Source organism: Vanacampus margaritifer, chromosome 1, assembly GCF_051991255.1.
Source record: "Vanacampus margaritifer isolate UIUO_Vmar chromosome 1, RoL_Vmar_1.0, whole genome shotgun sequence".
In the NCBI taxonomy this organism is placed as follows: domain Eukaryota; kingdom Metazoa; phylum Chordata; class Actinopteri; order Syngnathiformes; family Syngnathidae; genus Vanacampus; species Vanacampus margaritifer.
Genome location: NC_135432.1, coordinates 14,949,184 through 14,966,677, shown reverse-complemented (window position 1 = coordinate 14,966,677; position 17,494 = coordinate 14,949,184). Strand labels below are relative to the sequence as shown.

Here is a 17,494-nt window from a genome sequence, read left to right as displayed (position 1 = left end):
ATTATTTTTCAGCATTAGCTTTTCTTTGTTTTTTTTGCAGAGAATACCCAGCAAGACGAAAAGAATCTACTGCGCCTACGAAAGGCTGATGGTAAGTTTGACTGAAAATACTTTGTGCCAGTGCAGAGTTTCTATATGGACAATAATACACATTTTTTCATTATTCAAAACAAGTGTCTAAATATCATATATGTGCCTTTTACTCTTGTAAACAGCACTTGATACACTTCACTGTGTCACCAAACAAAGAAAAAAAGTGTGTCACAAAGTGTATTGCATTCACTTGAAAAAAAAGTCCTGTTTTTCTGACAAATTTTTGTTTTTTTGTTTCGTTCTGTTTTATAGAACATTTGTTTCCCTGTTTTTTTTCTGTTTTAAAAAATACATATTTTCCTCCGTTTTTCAGATTTTTTTCTGTTTTTCTAAGTAATTTTTCCCTAGCCCTAGTTTGAAACCCTAATATGAAACCCTAGCCCTACTTTTAAACCCTAATATGAAACTCTAGTCCTAGTTTGAAACCCTAATTTGAGATCCAAGCCCTAATTTTAAACCCTAACCCTAGTTTGAAACCCTAATTTGAAACCTTAGCCCTAGTTTGAAACCCAAATAGGAAACCCAAGCCCTAGTTTGAAAAACCTAATTTGAGACCCTAGCCCTAGTTTTAAACCCTAATTTGAAACCCTTATTTGAAACCCTAGGCCAAGTTTGTAATCTTAATATGAAACTCTAGCCCTACTTTGAAACCCTAATTTGAAACCCTAACCCTAGTTTAAAAACCCTAATTTGAAACCCTAGCCCTAGTTTGAAACCCTAATAGGAAACCCTAGCCGTAGTTTGAAAGCCTAATTTGAGACCCTAGCCCTAGTTTTAAACCCTAATTTGAAACCCTAACCCTAGTTTAAAAACCCTAATTTGAAACCTTAGCCCTAGTTTGAAACCCTAATAGGAAACACTAGCCCTACTTTGAAACCCTAATTTGAGACCCTAGCCCTAGTTTTAAACCTTAATATGAAACTCTAGCCCTAGTTTGAAACCCTAATTTGAGACCCTAGCCCTATTTTTAAACCCTAATTTGAAACCCTAACCCTAGTTTAAAAACCCTAATTTGAAGCCCTAGTTTGAAACCCTAATTTGAAACCTTAGCCCTAGTTTGAAACCCTAATATGAAACTCTAGCCCTAGTTTGAAACCCTAATTTGAGACCCTAGGCCTAGTTTTAAACCCTAATATGAAACCCTAGCCCTATCTTGAAACCCTAATTTGAAACCTTAGCCGTAATTTAAAACCCTAATTTGAGACCCTAGCCCTAGTTTTAAACCCTAATTTGAAACTCTAGCCCTAGTTTGAAACCCTAATTTGAGACCCTAGCCCTAGTTTTAAACCCTTATTTGAAACCCTAACCCTAGTTTAAAAACCCTAGTTTGAAACCCTAATTTGAAACCTTAGCCCTAGTTTGATACCCTAATAGCAAACCCTAGCCCTAGTTTGAAACCCTAATTTGAGTTTTTTTTCTTCTATTCCCCCCCCCCTGTTTTTCTGAATAATCACCCCCCCCACCCCCCCAACCGTACTGTTTTTCGGAGTAATTTGTCCTCCTGTTTTACTGAAAACAGAAAAAAATATTCTGAAAATCAGAAAATTAAAAATAGATATACTCAGGGGGGACACTTGTCATGTTTTTTTAAACTGAAATCTTATATTAGAAAGAAAAATAATGCCATCTGGTGGTCGCTGCCCTTAATGCAACGTCTGCTGTATGTCGTCCCGGGGCAGGATCCTTCACGTAACCACCGAGCCTACAGGTTGGCTGTCGCCAAGCTCAGCCCCCCTTACATCCCCTTCATGCCTCTCATACTCAAAGGTAATTAAAGGTCACCAGCAGTTAGCATCATTGTGCAGTAACGCTACGGCGCTGTGACATCATTTAAAAAAAAAATGACTGGCTGTTGTGTCTTTTGCCAGACATGACGTTCATCCATGAGGGAAATGCCAACTTGGTAGACCGACTGGTGAATTTTGAGAAGATGGTAAGACACATTTTGGCTTACCGAGTTTCTGAACAAATGATAAGCACTGTGGCGCTTTTTTGTAACCAAAATGTCCTCTGCTCACAAGCGCATGATTGCCAAGACTGTGAAAATGGTGCGAGGTTGCCGGAGCCAGCCTCATGGTGAGTGTTAATACTGCTTTTCATATGGACAAAAGTATTGGGACACACGCATTAACCCCTTCAGACCTGCATTTTTTTTCTGTTGGGCAAATATTTTTTTTTGTGCTAATTTTGACTATTTTCCCACATAAGAACCACACGGGGAAAACGTTTGCAGTTATCTCTTGTTTTTATTTGTTATAGTCGACGCCAGGATAATATGGCAGCCTGTAACGTGTTGTAAACTTACTAAGCCATTATGTAACATTTTTACCATGAACATCATGTAAATCAACTTGCGATTGCGAAGTGTTGACATCATCCAAATTATGTGTTTTACCGAACCGGTGCCGGTCCATGACCCAGTGGTAGGCAAAAGCTGTGTTCACTGACACCAAGTGACACTTTTCCACTCCCTCTTCTGCAGTGCCTTCGTCGCCACAGAGAGGATTTGCTGATCGAATGTTTCTAGAAGGCCCTGCTACTCGCATATCAACATGTAAGTAAACATTATGACGTTTATGTGGAGAAGGTTCTGTTCATTACATCTCACAACAAGAACAATACCATCTGTTTTGCCGTCCTCCATCTTGACAGACTCGGACCATGGCCTCCCTCTGCGGACTCCCAGCAACATCCAACTCTACATTCAGAACCTGAATGTGATCGACAGCCAGCGCAAACTAACGCAGCTATCGAGGACACTAGAATGCTAGCGCCAATAAACGACGCAATACTCAGCGGCACCTCCAGAGGGCGCCGGTTGTGATGGAGACCGACTCAAGGAATGGAATCGGCTGCTATTTATAGAGAGAGAAGACGATGCTGAACCAGAATCAAACTGACGTCTTTCCAACACGCCGTTGGTTATTTATCGTGTAGAACAGTCACACACAATTTCACAAAATGCCACAGGAACACTTATTTAGCTTTTCATATATTCAGTCATGTATGCACAAATGTTTATAAATCAGTACATGCGGTGTATATGTATATTTCATACATTTGTTTTTTATTAATAAATTATTTTCCCAATAATATGCATTCAATGAAATCACGGGGGAATTGTGAAAAGGAGAAACCGTTTATTTAATAAAATACAAATCATACAAGGTAGAAATGTAAAAATTTGAACTCATAACAGGAACAAATTGACCTACAAGACCTCCAGCAAAAATAAAACAAATCCCCAATATGGGGTGAGAAAATTCACAAGTTACCATTTGGATTCAGAAATACTCTCCTAGTCATAAATATGTACAACGTCTTTTTGGAAGAGAAAAAAAAAAGAAGGCTCGGACATGCCAAAAATTCCAAATCAAGGGTACGAGGGGTGCAGTGCCTTCATATGATGCAACCACAGGGGGACTATGGAGGTGACACCCTGTTCTTATAAATAATGTCTTGACATTAGCAAGACTTTTGTAGACCATTTAAAGAATATTAACTGGCTATTCTATACGTGAGGGCGCTGTTCAATCGGGCCAACCTATTTGTGTGTGGAAAACAGTCATGTTTGGACCGACGCAACCATACAGCGCATTCTTCATCATGTCCGCTCTACCAGGTTGGTCGTCTGCATCCGTGCAACAAAGTGGTGACAAATCCATTCAAAGTGTTGGAACCTGAACAATGAAATATGTGCTTATCACAAACAACACAACAAAGCTCTGGCTTGTCACAATTCAAAATCAAACACAATGACATGAAAAAAAAAAGAGTGAATATAAATATTGCACATTTAAACATTTTGCTCCCAGCACCTGGTTAGCCTTTTTTGTTTGATAATGATACTTAGGACCATAGCATCGTCATTTTTCTACACCAATGACAATATTTTTATGATATCGACATTCTACATCAATGAACATGAAAATGACAATAGTATCGGGATACTCGATCACTGATAATTATAATTATGATATAATACTTGGAACATTTTGACAGTATCACGAACCTCTCGGACTACCTGTATGGCAAAACATGTTCATTTGGACCCAGATTTGTTATTTCTTGTATCAAGGCTTTGACCGTAAAATTTGGATGGTGGCGGAAAAACGACGTCAACACTCAGTGGGGCTAACCGGGACTTAACGCTGGGAACAGTGGAGGAGTTCATACAATAAAACTGACATTCATAAATATTCCATTCACACAAATGCATGTTTGCTAGCACACTCAAAAGTCAGAAAGTATTTGCATGTCAAAGTTCAAGAACAAGACTCAAATTAAAATATCTCAACAGTCTTGTCTTGATCAAGTTCAGTCCTGCAGTCTTGTGGTAGTGGGCTGATTTTTTTTTCTTTCTTTTTTTTGTCAATAGGGTCATAAATAGAGTACGTCACAGTCACAGTAACACCAAGCTGAAAATTGTGCGCCTTCACACTTGCATAAATCGCGACGCCTGCTTCCTGACGTGAAGCCTCCGTCCAGGCTACAATGCTGCTGATTGTCAGGTTCGAGGTTTGGGTTTGAGGCGTGATGACTCTTCAGAGTACAAAAAAACAAAAAAAAAAAGATCTCTGGTGGAACTTTGAAAGCGAAGGCTTCAAGATGTTCCGGTTCCAGTCCCCATCTCGAGCTATTCAGAGGTTTCCGGTGAACGAGCAAAGCGATCAGTAGCAGGCAACTTGAGAACTCGTAACGAGCGCGAGTCAGTCTTTGGCATCTTTAGAAGTGAATCAGTAGATTTTCTTGAGTGCAAAAAAAAAAAACAACTCAACGCAGCAACGTCCTCCCTCCATCACGGCCACGGACGAACTCAGCGTCCGCCCCCGCCGGTTGTCTATATCCCGCTTGACCTGTCCCGGGTGCTGGAGACGTTTCCCAGCATGCATCTGGGGACAATCTTGGGAGCATCCTGGACAGGTCAGCTCCATAAACGACCTAAGAATGGATCTGAATCCGTTTTGCCAACCAATCTGCCGGCAAACATAAATACAAAAGAAAACAAACATTCATTTTGGTTGGGAGCGTGTGTGGAATTGTCTCGTGGTTCCAGTGGTCTCGCTTCTTTGCTGCTTTGCAATCCTCCGCCGTGTGACTCCCTTGCGATCATGTGGCCCGCTTCTGTGGTTTTCGGCGGCCCTGCTAAGCGGGAGCCTCGCGCGGGCCGCTCAGGCCTCCGAGGCGGCCTGCGGTTTGAGTTGGGCTTTCTCCATGGCGGTGCCGTACGGAAGGGATCTCTTGAAGAAGCCGAACTGCGGGACGACACGGAGCGACACTTCAGTCATGACAGACTTTGGATTCAGCCCGTTTCGTCCCTCCGCGCTGTTACTGACCTTGTACAGGACAAAGATGAGCAAGGCCAGAAGCAGCAAACCTGCCAGAATGGCCAAGATGATGATCCATAGCGGGACCGAGTTCTCAATGTCGGGTTTGTTCCACACCACCGGGGTCACCACCTGAGGACCACAGGAGCACACTGAGTGGATCATGAACGTAAAAAGGTATAAAAAAAATCAAATAAATCATCCTAAATACCTTTTTGTGTCCACTGGGCACGTGTTTGGGCGGGATGGCGTAAGGCATGGTCTTCACACTGTATCTGGCCAAGCACTCCAGCACATATTGTTTATACGCTCTCTGCAGGGGGAAACGTCACGTGTAATGTTAATATCATACGCTAGGTGGCGACAGAGACAAGGTAACCCCTTTGTGCTATCCCATGGTGATGGATCAGTTTGAGTGTGCACTTAAAAGCGTTGTAGTAGTGTTATTTTCGCCAACGAAAACTAAACAAAAATAATTCCGTCAACACACATTTTTCACTAGACTAAAACTAGACTAGACTAAAACCCTCATTAATAAACAATAACTGGGACTAAATCAGTATGCATTTTTGTCGACTAATGAAGACAAGATGAAAATGTACTTCACTTAATAAAATTGGGACTAAAATCTATGGACATTTTAGCCCATGAACAAAAACGAGACGATTATATGATTTTGTAAAATCTTGTCTCTGCTTATCTGTCACTGTGACGCTGTCATGTGATACAATGACCCCCCCCCCCACCCCCCCACCCCAAATCTGCAGCTAGCACATGGGACAGACAGGAAGTGGATTCACGGTTAAAAGTAAGAGAAAAAAAAGAAAGTAAATTAGAGTTATAATTTAACATTAATCCACGGCTATAATGTTCCAACATAATGTTAATCCCACTGCTAACTAATGCTGGCTAACTTACTAGCTCATAGCATGGAACCATAGTAGCCACTTGTTGATATACTGTAATTGTATGTGAAATTGTTTTTCATCAAAAAGATGAGAGAACATTTTATTTTATGTGGAATAGTTTTAGATCCGAAATGTTCAACATAATCTGGGGTAAAATGATTGTCATGGCAGTTTTTGTTGACTTAAACTAGATCACCAAATTTAGATCACCAAATGATTCCTGAGCGCGGCTCCTGCTGCTCACCGCTCCCTCAGGGGATGGGTCAAAATGCGGAGAAAGAATTTCGCCCCACTTACTGTAGGTGGGTGTGACAATCAGTGGTAGAAAACTAGACGAATAGAATTATGGTTTCTTGGACTAAAATAAAGACTAAAATGCTAGATTTAAGTCGACTAAAACTCCACTAAATAAAAACTGCATGAGGTTGACTAATTATGATAAAAACTAACAAGCGTCACTTGAAATTGGACTAAAACTGAGACTAACTTTAAAAATGGCAGACAAAATTAACACTACATTGTAGTTGAGGGTTCGTCAGGGACATAATTCATGATTATCTCACAAAATGCTCTCATACTGAAACACTTTTTTTTTTTGCTTACATACACTACTGAAAAACACTAGAAAAACATATTTCAGTAAAAGTTTGAGAGCATTTCAGTCATGTAAACAAGTGAGAAAACGTGAGAGTATATAAGTTGTCGGTGACTGAAAAAATTGTTTCATAGTATGTGAGAAGAAATCCTGAACGACGTCCCTGACAGCCCCGCCCCCAAACAAGTACCGTAGATAGCGCACAACCAAAATGGCCAATCTGATGATAAGTTTTGTTCTGCTTAGAAAAAAAAGGTCCACAAACCTCCATGAAGGTCTCGGCCCAGACGCGGGAGCGCACTTTGAGGATGGCGGTGGTCCCCTTCTCCAGGAGGCCCACTTGGCACTGCAAGGCCCAGCAGTCCACATTGGAGCACGACTACATAAAACACAGCACACACATGAGTGGTTATTACACTTTGATGACAGTTAAAAATGTTTTCAAACGGGGCTGTGTGATTGTAATCACCGTTTAACACCTCATTTGAATGCTTTGACGCTTTACAGTTAGTTGACACAATTTGTTTTGAAACAATTTCCATCAAAAAAAGGTTAATTTGCTGTGATAGCAACCACTTGAACCTGGAACAGATTTCAATAAACATCCTTTGCTATGAGAAAATCTTCAAAACATATCAGCTGTCAACTCGCACCCTGGAATTCATTATGTTGGACCAACGACTGTAAATCCACTGTACATTCAAGGCCACCTACAAAATCGTTCTGTCTGCTGACAGGTGAAGGACACACACAGGGGAAAGTATTTGTCTTTTTTAATCATTCAAGTCAAACAAATGGGAGCCACATTAATGCTGCAGGTCAAATAAATACAAGAGAGTCCAATGTTAAGAACCCTCATCCATGCCTGCTTCAAATTAGATTGGAAGGAATGTCATCTGACTGTAAAAAGAAAAGAACCCTTTTCACATGCGTGCCCAACTGCTGAAAGGAGTCAATTTCTCCTCAAGATTGTCTAACGAGGCTCCCACAAATCAGGTTTGTGGCCAACACGTGGGCCCCATGCAATGGAGGCAGACCACCCCCAGACGCAGAGGCTTCAGCGGCTTTCCTGCGGGAGCGCTTTTGGTTCGCTTACGAGGCTGACGGGGGTAAAAACGTAGTGAGACAGACTTATTAAGGCTAATCAAACAGACAGGCCACTTCCTCCCGCTCAAACCTCGTCGTTACCCACGGCAAAAAGAGAGGGCACGAGAATTTTTCAGTGCCAAGCCCAACATATTTTCACTTGTGGGCTTCAGTGGTCAGGATGGGTTTGCCCCTTATACGTACACCAAGTGGACTGCGAGGTAAAATATTTGAACCATTTTTACATTGCGTGCGTACATGCTAGACAAGCATAACTGAAGACATCAGATGGCACTCATACACACAAAGATGCCTTTACTTGAGGCAGGTATCCGCACACGGAGGCATGCAGCTGGGACTATCAATGGTGCAACTATATGTGAAGGGGGCCCCAACCTAAGGCAGTTATTATTAGTTATGACAAAAGGACAAATCTGACGATACTTCCCTTTTAACTCATTCACTGCCATTGACGGCTTTAGATGTAAAAAAAATCATTTAAACTATTTTTATTAGTTTAACATTTTTGCCACTTTTGATAACAAGAGTATAAAATCTTAGAAAAACGTTTTTGTACATTTAGACCGGATATAAAATTTGTGACTAATCGTGAGTTAACTATTGAAGTCATGCGATTAATTACAATTAAAACTAAAACTAAAACTAATTAATTTTAATTAATCACATAACTTCAATAGTTAACTCACGATTAATCACAAATTTTATATCTACTATTGAAGTCATGCGATTAATTACAATTAAAACTAAACTAATTAATTGTAAGTAATCGCATGACTTCAATAGTTAACTCACGATTAATCACAAATTTTATATCCGGTCTAAATGTACAATATTTTTTTCCCCTAGGTTTTCATACTCTTGTTAACAAAAGTGGAAAAAATGTTAAACTAATAGAAATAGTTAAAAAATCATTTTTGACGTCTATAGCCGTCAATGGCAGTGAATGAGTTAATGTCATTGGCCCAGCAGTATATAAGGCTTGTTTACAGTCACCAACTTGGATGACAAATAAGATGTGTATTGTGATGAAAACATGTCACAGATGTTAAGACGCCTTGGAGTAGTTTTCAATTGCATTGCATAATGTCTCCTTAAAGGGGATGTCAACTTTTCTTGACAATAATATGTTCTATGTGACCTCATTAGTCTAAAAATGACATTCTGATTAATATTACATTTGTGGAATATGAGTTATGAAGCAAAATACAGCTGTTTTTATCCATCTGAGGGGGCGGCCATTTTGGACCCTTGCTGTCGATTGAAGATGACATCACAGTTGCTCAGGGCACAGGCAACGACCAATCACAGCTCACCTGTTTTCTGAAAGTGTACTGTGATTGGTTGTTACCTGTGACCTGCGCAACTGTGATGCCATTATGACTCGACGGCAAGTGACAAAATGGTCGCCTTCTGGATTTTGCTGCTTAACTCATTCACTCCCAGCCATTCACTGAAGCAACCCCTTTTCGTTCCCGGCTGTTTTACTGGATTTTGACAGATTTTACAAGGCCCACAGAAAAAACAAATTTCTATCATTTTCCATTTTGCAACAATTAGCATTACAATATAGCTAAGTTTCATCATTATTCACAAATCTGCTTAGAACTGTGGGTAAATCAGCTTGTTTTCAACATGGCCCTGTTTGATCTCTTCTACTCTGCTGTCACCTGCTGGCCGTTTTTGTAATAACTACCATTGCTTCAGCCATTTTGTGCAGTTGAGAGGATGCATCAAAGCCTTCTGTATGCTCTAGCATAAAAAAAACACCCATAAAGAATGTATGAATACGTCTTTGGGACACTTAAAACATTTAAAATAGACCATATTTATACATTTTTGGGAGAAAATGAGTTCATTCATATTCCACTAATGCAATATTAACCGGAAAACCGTATTTAGCCTAGTGGGGCTGCAAGAAACATATTGTTGTCAAGCAAATTTTGTCTGGGTTGACTTCCCCTTTGAATAAATGTAAATACTTCCAAAAGCGGGTCTATCTTACCAGGTTCGTCAAGTGTGCAAGCGAGTTCCTGTGCGCGTCTCGCCTTTCCACATGATGCTCGTGGGCCTTCAGAGCCAGATGAGGTGGTTCTGTCGCCGTGTGTCTAAGCTGCAAGCGAGAGACAAGCATCACACATTTGCCACGGTGACTCAACGCCACCCCTTTTCTCCCGTTTCTGAGGCCCCGATGTCAGCGTGCCATTAATCAGACGCATTGAAGCGTAGCCGGCTCTACCATTCCCAAAAGAGGACACAGATGAGCTCTGCCCAACATCTGTAAACACAAACAACTCCCTTCTATTTGGAGGGAGGGGGCACACCGCCGGCTGCCACTGAGGTGGTTCATCAAAGCGCTGGAGGGGAGACCGTCCCGGGTGGGGCCGGCAGGCTGGTGGACAGTTAATCATACAGCCCGCCGGTAATCAGCGGGAGGTCTTAAAAAGTTGTGCGAGCCCCGGAGAGGTCAGAATGTGAGCAGATGTGTATCTATGTAGCTTGCACTCACTCTGAGCTGAAGGCGGTTCATGTTGCTGGAGGTGCAGTTGACGGGGCCCTCGGTGGAGAACTCCAGAGGGTAAAGCAGAGCGTGACCCTGAGCGGCGAGGGGGCAGCGTAGCTCCAGCAGGGTGTGGCTGATCCGACTGGGCCCGTTGTTCACCAGCTGGAAAACAACACCCAATGCGATGTTAACAGCAAGCTCGACAGGATTTTAGCTGATAGTCAGGCTTGGGGAGTAACGGAATACATGTACCGTTACGTAATCAGATTACACATATTTTCCATTACAGTTACAGGAAAAAATATGTAATCAGGTTACAGGTACATTTATTGAAAATGGGGATTACTTCAAGGGATTACATTTACAAAGAGAGAGAGTGTGAAAGAGGGCGAGAGATAGAGAGAGAGAGAGAGAGAGACCGTCGCTACAAGTCGGGGAGTTGGGGACGAACGAACTGACTAGTCGTGTCCTCCACACGCGGGCAGTTTGAAAAAGCTTCACGAACGGGAGGAGGAAATGGCGACCAGTATTCACTGGAATTTACTCGGAGCGAAAGTTTGAGTTAAGAGTCCAGCGGCATGCTACGCGCTGTAGCTTCTTGCTAGCTAGCCCGCTAGCCTACAACCATAATGTGAATTACACCTTCCAAACAAATCTTCTTCCCACCAATTCACTATTTAAACATCATACACAACATATACACGGTTACACGGTGACTGGGATAAAAGTTCATTTTGCAGTTGATGTTACACATTGTCATCCTGATTGGATGACTACCTATCTAACGGTGAGGTGTGGTTGCTTTCAGTGACAGTTCGAAAACAGCATATGGCCTTCATTTAATCAATCAATCAATCAATCAATTGCCTACATGCTTTTTAATTACAAAAGGATTTTTGCTATTTGTAGGCTGCCCGGGTCCCTATCACCCGCAAATAGTAGGGGCACATTGTATAGAATATATATTGTGGTGATATTTATTTTCATTTTGTCTTCATGAGCATACTCAATATTGGAGTTATCCAAAAGTAATCCAGTTACATTACTTCGATATTATGGTACTCAGATTACGTTACTAACTACATTTTTTAGCAGGTAACTTGTAACATTTTAAAATTAACCCTCCCAACCCTGCTGATAGTATAGTATTGCGTTATGTCTTGGGTCACCACTCGCTTGGATGATGACCTAGTGGATGATTCTGGTGGTAATCAAACAGGAAATGACATTTGCCATCGCGGCGCTGATAAAACAGTGACGCAAAGGGTAGTAAAATTTTCCACAGTAAACTAACGTAGCCTAAGCAAACGCGTTTCTCTTTGTTTTCCACATCAATTCCGGTGTTTTGTTTCTTATTTCTGCTCATCGAGACAAGCTTAAAAGAGGACAGGAGAACAAACAGTCTTGTCTGGATGTGTCACAGGGAGGCGGGAAGGGTAAGAAGTGCTTACCTCATAGATGTGTTCCACTGCTGGTCCCACTTCCTGTTCCACTTCGTAGTTCTTGGTCACCTTCCAGTTGGCCGGTGAGAAGAAGACCTTATCTGGGCGAGACACCCTTCAAAAAAAAGAGAGAGACGGGGAGAGAGAGAAGGTGGGAGTGAGAACATGCTTGGTGAGTCACCAAAAGACTTTGAGGTCACAGACTCCCTCTCACCCTTGCAGGATGACCTCAGCTTGGACAACCACCTCCAACTTGTAAGGCACCACCTCGCTGTGGGAGTTGTTCTCATTCTTACTGCAGACGCCAAGAGAGAAATTGCGGTAAACGGACCTCAGGAGCAGAAAAAGACATTTGGGACTATAACTGTTACCTGCGAATCTGCAGCTCAAACTGGACCGTTTTGTGTGTGTCTTTCAGCCGAGGCAGCGTGAAACGAAGACCTGCCCAAAGCTGAGGAGAAAATTCCATCAGTACCATAAAATCCCATTTTATATGAAAGTGGCACACTTTATTAGTATAACTCGCTTTTCACAGATTAATAAGAATATAGAATATAAAGGATAGAATAAAATAAAGAATATAGCGAATATAAGCGCTTGTGCTTGTGAATAATTATTATTTGAAAATAAACCATCCTGTGATGTCTAATGCTAATTTTTGCTAGCCACTCAGCGTTTTCTATTGAATGCTAGCATTAAGCTGGTGGTGTAGTTAAAATGAGCTATTTCTTCTATTGAAATATACAATGTGTATCATTCCTTTTATCATGTGTTTATTTTACAGTAAGCTCAGTACAATAAATGTTTATTTGTTGAGTTCAGACTGTGAGAAGTCAAATATTAGTGGTAATAGTAAAAAAAAAAAAATCTGATCCTTTTCCACGGCTCACCTGTTTTCCGAGTTTGGTCATATGACATTCGCACGCTGAGCAGTGATTGGTTGTTACCTGAGCCCTGAGCAACTGTGATGTCATTTTCAGTCAGAAACAAGTGGCAAAATGGCCGCCCATTAAAACGGGTTGATTTTGCTGTTTAATTAATATTCCACAAACGCATAAAGTAGGGGCATGAAGAACATTTTATTGTAAAGAAGTTTTTGGGGTTAATGTCCCCTTTTAGAAAATTGGATATATCAGTATTGACAAAAATAAGGTCTTGGACCCTTTTGATGTTTGTGTCTTGTGTCATTTCCAGCTTAAAGATACCATTCAAACTCAACAAAAAAAAAAATCCAAATTTTCCAATTTTGGCTGGGCTGGAATCATTTTGTTGAAAGTCAAATTGTTTACTCGTTCAACAACTCTGAAATTGACCTAAATTTGAAAGAAAATATGCTCCAAGTTTGAGACGTAAGCAGCTTAACATCAACAGCATCTATGCATTTATGGTAGTGAAAATTCAGATTGTGCAGCACGTCGGACTCGTGGTTAGCACGTCTTGCTCACACTTCCTGCCTACTTCCTGTGAAGTTTGTCTGTCTTTCCTGTGTGCCTACTCTGACTTTCTTCCACATTTGAAAACATGCATTTAAATATACTAAAGACTAACTTGTGCATAAGTGTAAATATGAGTGTGGATGAGTGTTTGTCTATACGTGTCCTGTGATTGGCTGATAACCAGTTTAGCCAAAACCTCAAAGTGGACAAGCGATATAGAAAATAAACGGCTGCTAAATTGGGATTAAGTCTAGTCTCGTTATTCATAACGGCAAAAATAAAACTGAAACCAAACAAAAGCTTCACTAGGAGTGTGTTACAACATTTCCTAAAACCTGCTGACTGTTCCTATATAGCTTGTCTCTGGATGACACTTTGGCTTTTTCCACAAAGGAAAGCAAATTCGAGATGTACGTCATTTTTTTAATGGCCATAAAACTTGCTCGTTAGAGCAACATTAGTGCCTCGGGGACGGCGCTCTTACGCTGGTGCCAGACTTCATGGGGTTTCCCAGATCACAGCTGAGGTATCGGGTCTGGTTCTCGGTGTCGTAGCTGCAGGTCAGCTGGGTCAAACTCTGCAGGCCAAACGTGGAGGAAAAAGTGAGAGCGTGTCCCAAAAATTCCTGGAAGTGCTTTTCATTTTATTGGCCAACGCAGCTGTGCTCACCTCGTTATTACGAGCGATGCCGCTGTAGTCGGCCTCGGGTGGCAGCACCACATAGAGGTCGGCCTCGTACGCGCCGCCCTCGCCCTCATTCCTGGCGTTGAAAGTCAAGGTCAGGGCGTTTTCATCTCCCAGGTACACTTCCTTCCTGTCCCTGAGGAGCCAGCAAAGGGGATAAATGATTACCAATTGGGGTCAAATGGTGTCGCCGGGACCATAAATGTGTGTGGAACAGCCATCGGTATGTCATATATAAACATGGGTCCATTTTTGGTGGGGGGGAAGAGCAGAGAAATATAAATGTAAAATGAAGTTTTAAAAAAAATGTCATAATTAACAGCTGAGTACTACAAGGTACCATGACCTTGAAAATCACACTGTGACAACAAAGTGTTAATTTTATCCCCCCCAAAATAATTTTGTCTCAGCTTCAGTTAAGTTTCAATCACGCTTGTTAGTTTTAATCAAAGTTAGTCAACCTCATCTCGTTTTTTTTTTTTTTTTTTTTTTTAGTAGACTAGAAATCTAGCATTTTAGTCTTTATTTTAATCCAAGATAACATAAGAGGTTAAGAGAGAGTTTCAGTATGAGAGCATTTTGTGAGATAATCCTGAATTATGTCCCTGACGAACCCTCAACTACAATGTAGTGTTAATTTTGTCTGCCATTTTTAAAGTTAGTCTCAGTTTTAGTCGAATTTCAAGTGACGCTTGTTAGTTTTTATCATAATTAGTCAACCTCATGCAGTTTTTATTTAGTGGAGTTTTAGTCGACTTAAATCTAGCATTTTAGTCTTTATTTTAGTCCAAGAAACCATAATTCTATTCGTCTAGTTTTCTACCACTGATTGTCACACCCACCTACAGTAAGTGGGGCGAAATTCTTTCTCCGCATTTTGACCCATCCACTGAGGGAGCGGTGAGCAGCAGCAGGAGCCGCGCTCAGGAATCATTTGGTGATCTAAATTTGGTGATCTAGTTTAAGTCAACAAAAACTGCCATGACAATCATTTTACCCCTGTATTTATTTTTTGGTCAGCAGATTATGTTGAGCATTTCGGATCTAAAACTATTTCACATCAAATGTTCTCCCATCTTTTTGATGAAAAACAACTTCACACACTATTACAGTGGCTACTATGGCTCCATGCCACGAGCTAGTAAATTAGCCAGGGTTAGTTAGCGGTTGGATTAGCATTATTGTTGGAGCATTATCCGTTTGATTGATGTTACGCTATAACTAAAATCTCCTCCGCTTTTTTTTTTTTAACCTTTCACTGTGAATCCACCTCGTGTTTGTCCCATACGTTTGTGCATGTTGCACTTGCTTGTTGCAGATTTGAAAGGGGTGGTGGGGGGGGGGGGGGGGGGGGTGTCACTATGTGTGACATAACAGTGCCATAGTGACAGAAGATCAGACACGAGTTTACAAAATCATAATATTCATCGCATCTAAAAATAAAATGTCTACAGACTTTTAGTCCTGTTTTTATGAAGTGTAATACATTTTTGTCTCGTCTTCATTAGTTGACCAAAATGCATAATGATATAGTGCCAGTTATTGTTTATAAATGAGCGTTTTAGTCCAGTCTCGTCTAGTCTTCATCTGGTGAAAAATGTGTGTTGATGAAAATATTTGTTTAGTTCCCATTGAGAAAATGAACAGTACAACACACCACAGTACCTTCAAAGGACAGTAAACAAGCTCTCTAACTGCGTTGTTGCAAACACTACACGCAACGTTGGGACCATAGCACAACAGCGCTCCCATTCTGCTTCCTCCCATTCCCTGGAACAATGAAGAATTCCATAGCGAGGGTCACGCACATGCTTCTAATTAGCGTCTGCTCTCATAAAGGGAGAGCTGGCGAGCAGTCCTCCTGTAAGTCAGCTGTAGTCGCCTTCTAACTGGCGCTGCATTTTTTTCAAAACTAAACAACGGCTGCAAATTAGTAAAAGGCCACAACACTGTGAAGCCTCCCTGAGGGACCCCTTCCTCCAAAAGGTTGTGTGCTTTGGCAGCCCAATGCAAGAAACAACACTGCAGGAATTACTGCCTCTTTTTTTTTTGCATTTGGCTAAAATGTGCGCAAAAAAACATGGCCATCATATTAGCCATTGGCCCAAATATTCGGATCTGGTCCTGATTGCGCTATTGGCACTTTTCTGGAGTTGTGCTTTCAATACACTCGCAGCAGGCTGTTCCATAAGCGAGGGGTCGCCCATATATGCAGATGGCAGATAAATATAGGAATGTGAAATCAAAATGACAGAGCGGAGAAGGGAGTATCAGGGAGGAGGAAAATGCTAACAGATTTCTGCATCAGGCGGGACCTTTGCACCCTTGGCACGCGACACTCACGTTTCCCGACAATTTGCCTGCCTCCTGTTTATCGCAGCACCTGGAGAGCGAACGCGCTTCCTGTTTTTAACGCCATGCGCCCACTGACGTTTGACCTTTCTCTGGTGTGTTTAAGCCAGCAGCCATGCGACAAAAACCGATGACGTCAGGTCGGAGTGCAAAATGGTTGATTTGCATCAAACCTTCAACTAATTGCAAATCCTTTGTAGTATATTTTCCACCGGACATTGAACGTTGATACTAAAACACAAAAGTGTTATACTGTATGGCAAAGCGATTCGCTGTGTCAAATTCTCAGAATGTGGAGAATGCTTTTTTTTCTTCTTTTCCATAAAATATGGGGAAAGAGCAAGTGTTTGGAATAGGGCATGCACTTTCAAATAAATACTTGGAGGGGAATTGGACCAAGGTTGTGTGTTACATCCACCAGGGGCCAAGAAATATCAACACATACCAGAATAAGTTTACACACTGACCTAGAAAACCGTGTCTTATCTAGAACCATCTTTTGATTATCTTTGTTTGCTTGCATAGTACTTTAAAATTCATTTAAATGTATACCAAGTAGCGCAACTAAATAGTAATGTAGTAAACGTACACTTTCTTTGATAAAAAGGGTATTGATAGAATACACTAATAATAATAACACTCATGTATGTATCCACTGAACACTTCAAAACGCATGTCCTCTGTTTTCACAGAACACCGCTGTCAACATTTACACAGAAACGACAGCAATGTCATTCACTTTAAGGCTGTTTTGCAAATAAAATGCTCTCATCGTGAAAACAAAGAAACATCCAAACACAATGCCAATTTCATAATGTCACGTTTTTAGTCTTTTTTTTAGGTGAACTTGCGATGAGTGAATAGTCAAGTGGAATGATGCGGAGGATTACTGTAGTATAAATAAATAATAATAATAAATGAATGCATTTGGTCCTTAACTCATTCACTGCCATTGACGGCTATAGACGTCAAAAATGCATTTGAACTATTTCTACTAGTTTAAAAAAAAAAATCTTCACTTTTGTTAACAAGAGTATGAAAACCTAGAAG

The 17,494-nt window shown here is 41.0% G+C and overlaps 2 protein-coding genes across 3 annotated transcripts in view; one reads left to right on the top strand and one right to left on the bottom strand.

Annotated features, from left to right (window-relative positions):
• The window catches only part of rapgef3 (Rap guanine nucleotide exchange factor (GEF) 3), a 30,401-nt gene extending 27,215 nt beyond the window's left edge, over positions 1-3,186 (top strand). The window contains exons 22-27 of the mRNA XM_077575851.1: positions 41-91; positions 1,773-1,860; positions 1,962-2,026; positions 2,115-2,169; positions 2,576-2,647; positions 2,746-3,186. Coding sequence (XP_077431977.1) covers positions 41-91; positions 1,773-1,860; positions 1,962-2,026; positions 2,115-2,169; positions 2,576-2,647; positions 2,746-2,864 — 450 coding nt within the window. The 3' untranslated portion in view covers positions 2,865-3,186. The remainder of the gene's footprint in view (positions 1-40; positions 92-1,772; positions 1,861-1,961; positions 2,027-2,114; positions 2,170-2,575; positions 2,648-2,745) is intronic.
• Positions 3,187-3,213: 27 nt separating this feature from the next.
• The window catches only part of itga5 (integrin, alpha 5 (fibronectin receptor, alpha polypeptide)), a 75,437-nt gene continuing 61,156 nt past the window's right edge, over positions 3,214-17,494 (bottom strand). For both annotated transcript variants that reach the window (XM_077575829.1, XM_077575838.1), the window contains exons 21-31: positions 14,078-14,228; positions 13,893-13,985; positions 12,344-12,423; positions 12,187-12,267; positions 11,982-12,087; positions 10,537-10,692; positions 10,033-10,140; positions 7,189-7,302; positions 5,632-5,733; positions 5,430-5,552; positions 3,214-5,348 (exon numbers count right to left, since the gene is read on the bottom strand). In XM_077575829.1, coding sequence (XP_077431955.1) covers positions 5,265-5,348; positions 5,430-5,552; positions 5,632-5,733; positions 7,189-7,302; positions 10,033-10,140; positions 10,537-10,692; positions 11,982-12,087; positions 12,187-12,267; positions 12,344-12,423; positions 13,893-13,985; positions 14,078-14,228 — 1,198 coding nt within the window. In that variant the 3' untranslated portion in view covers positions 3,214-5,264. The remainder of the gene's footprint in view (positions 5,349-5,429; positions 5,553-5,631; positions 5,734-7,188; positions 7,303-10,032; positions 10,141-10,536; positions 10,693-11,981; positions 12,088-12,186; positions 12,268-12,343; positions 12,424-13,892; positions 13,986-14,077; positions 14,229-17,494) is intronic.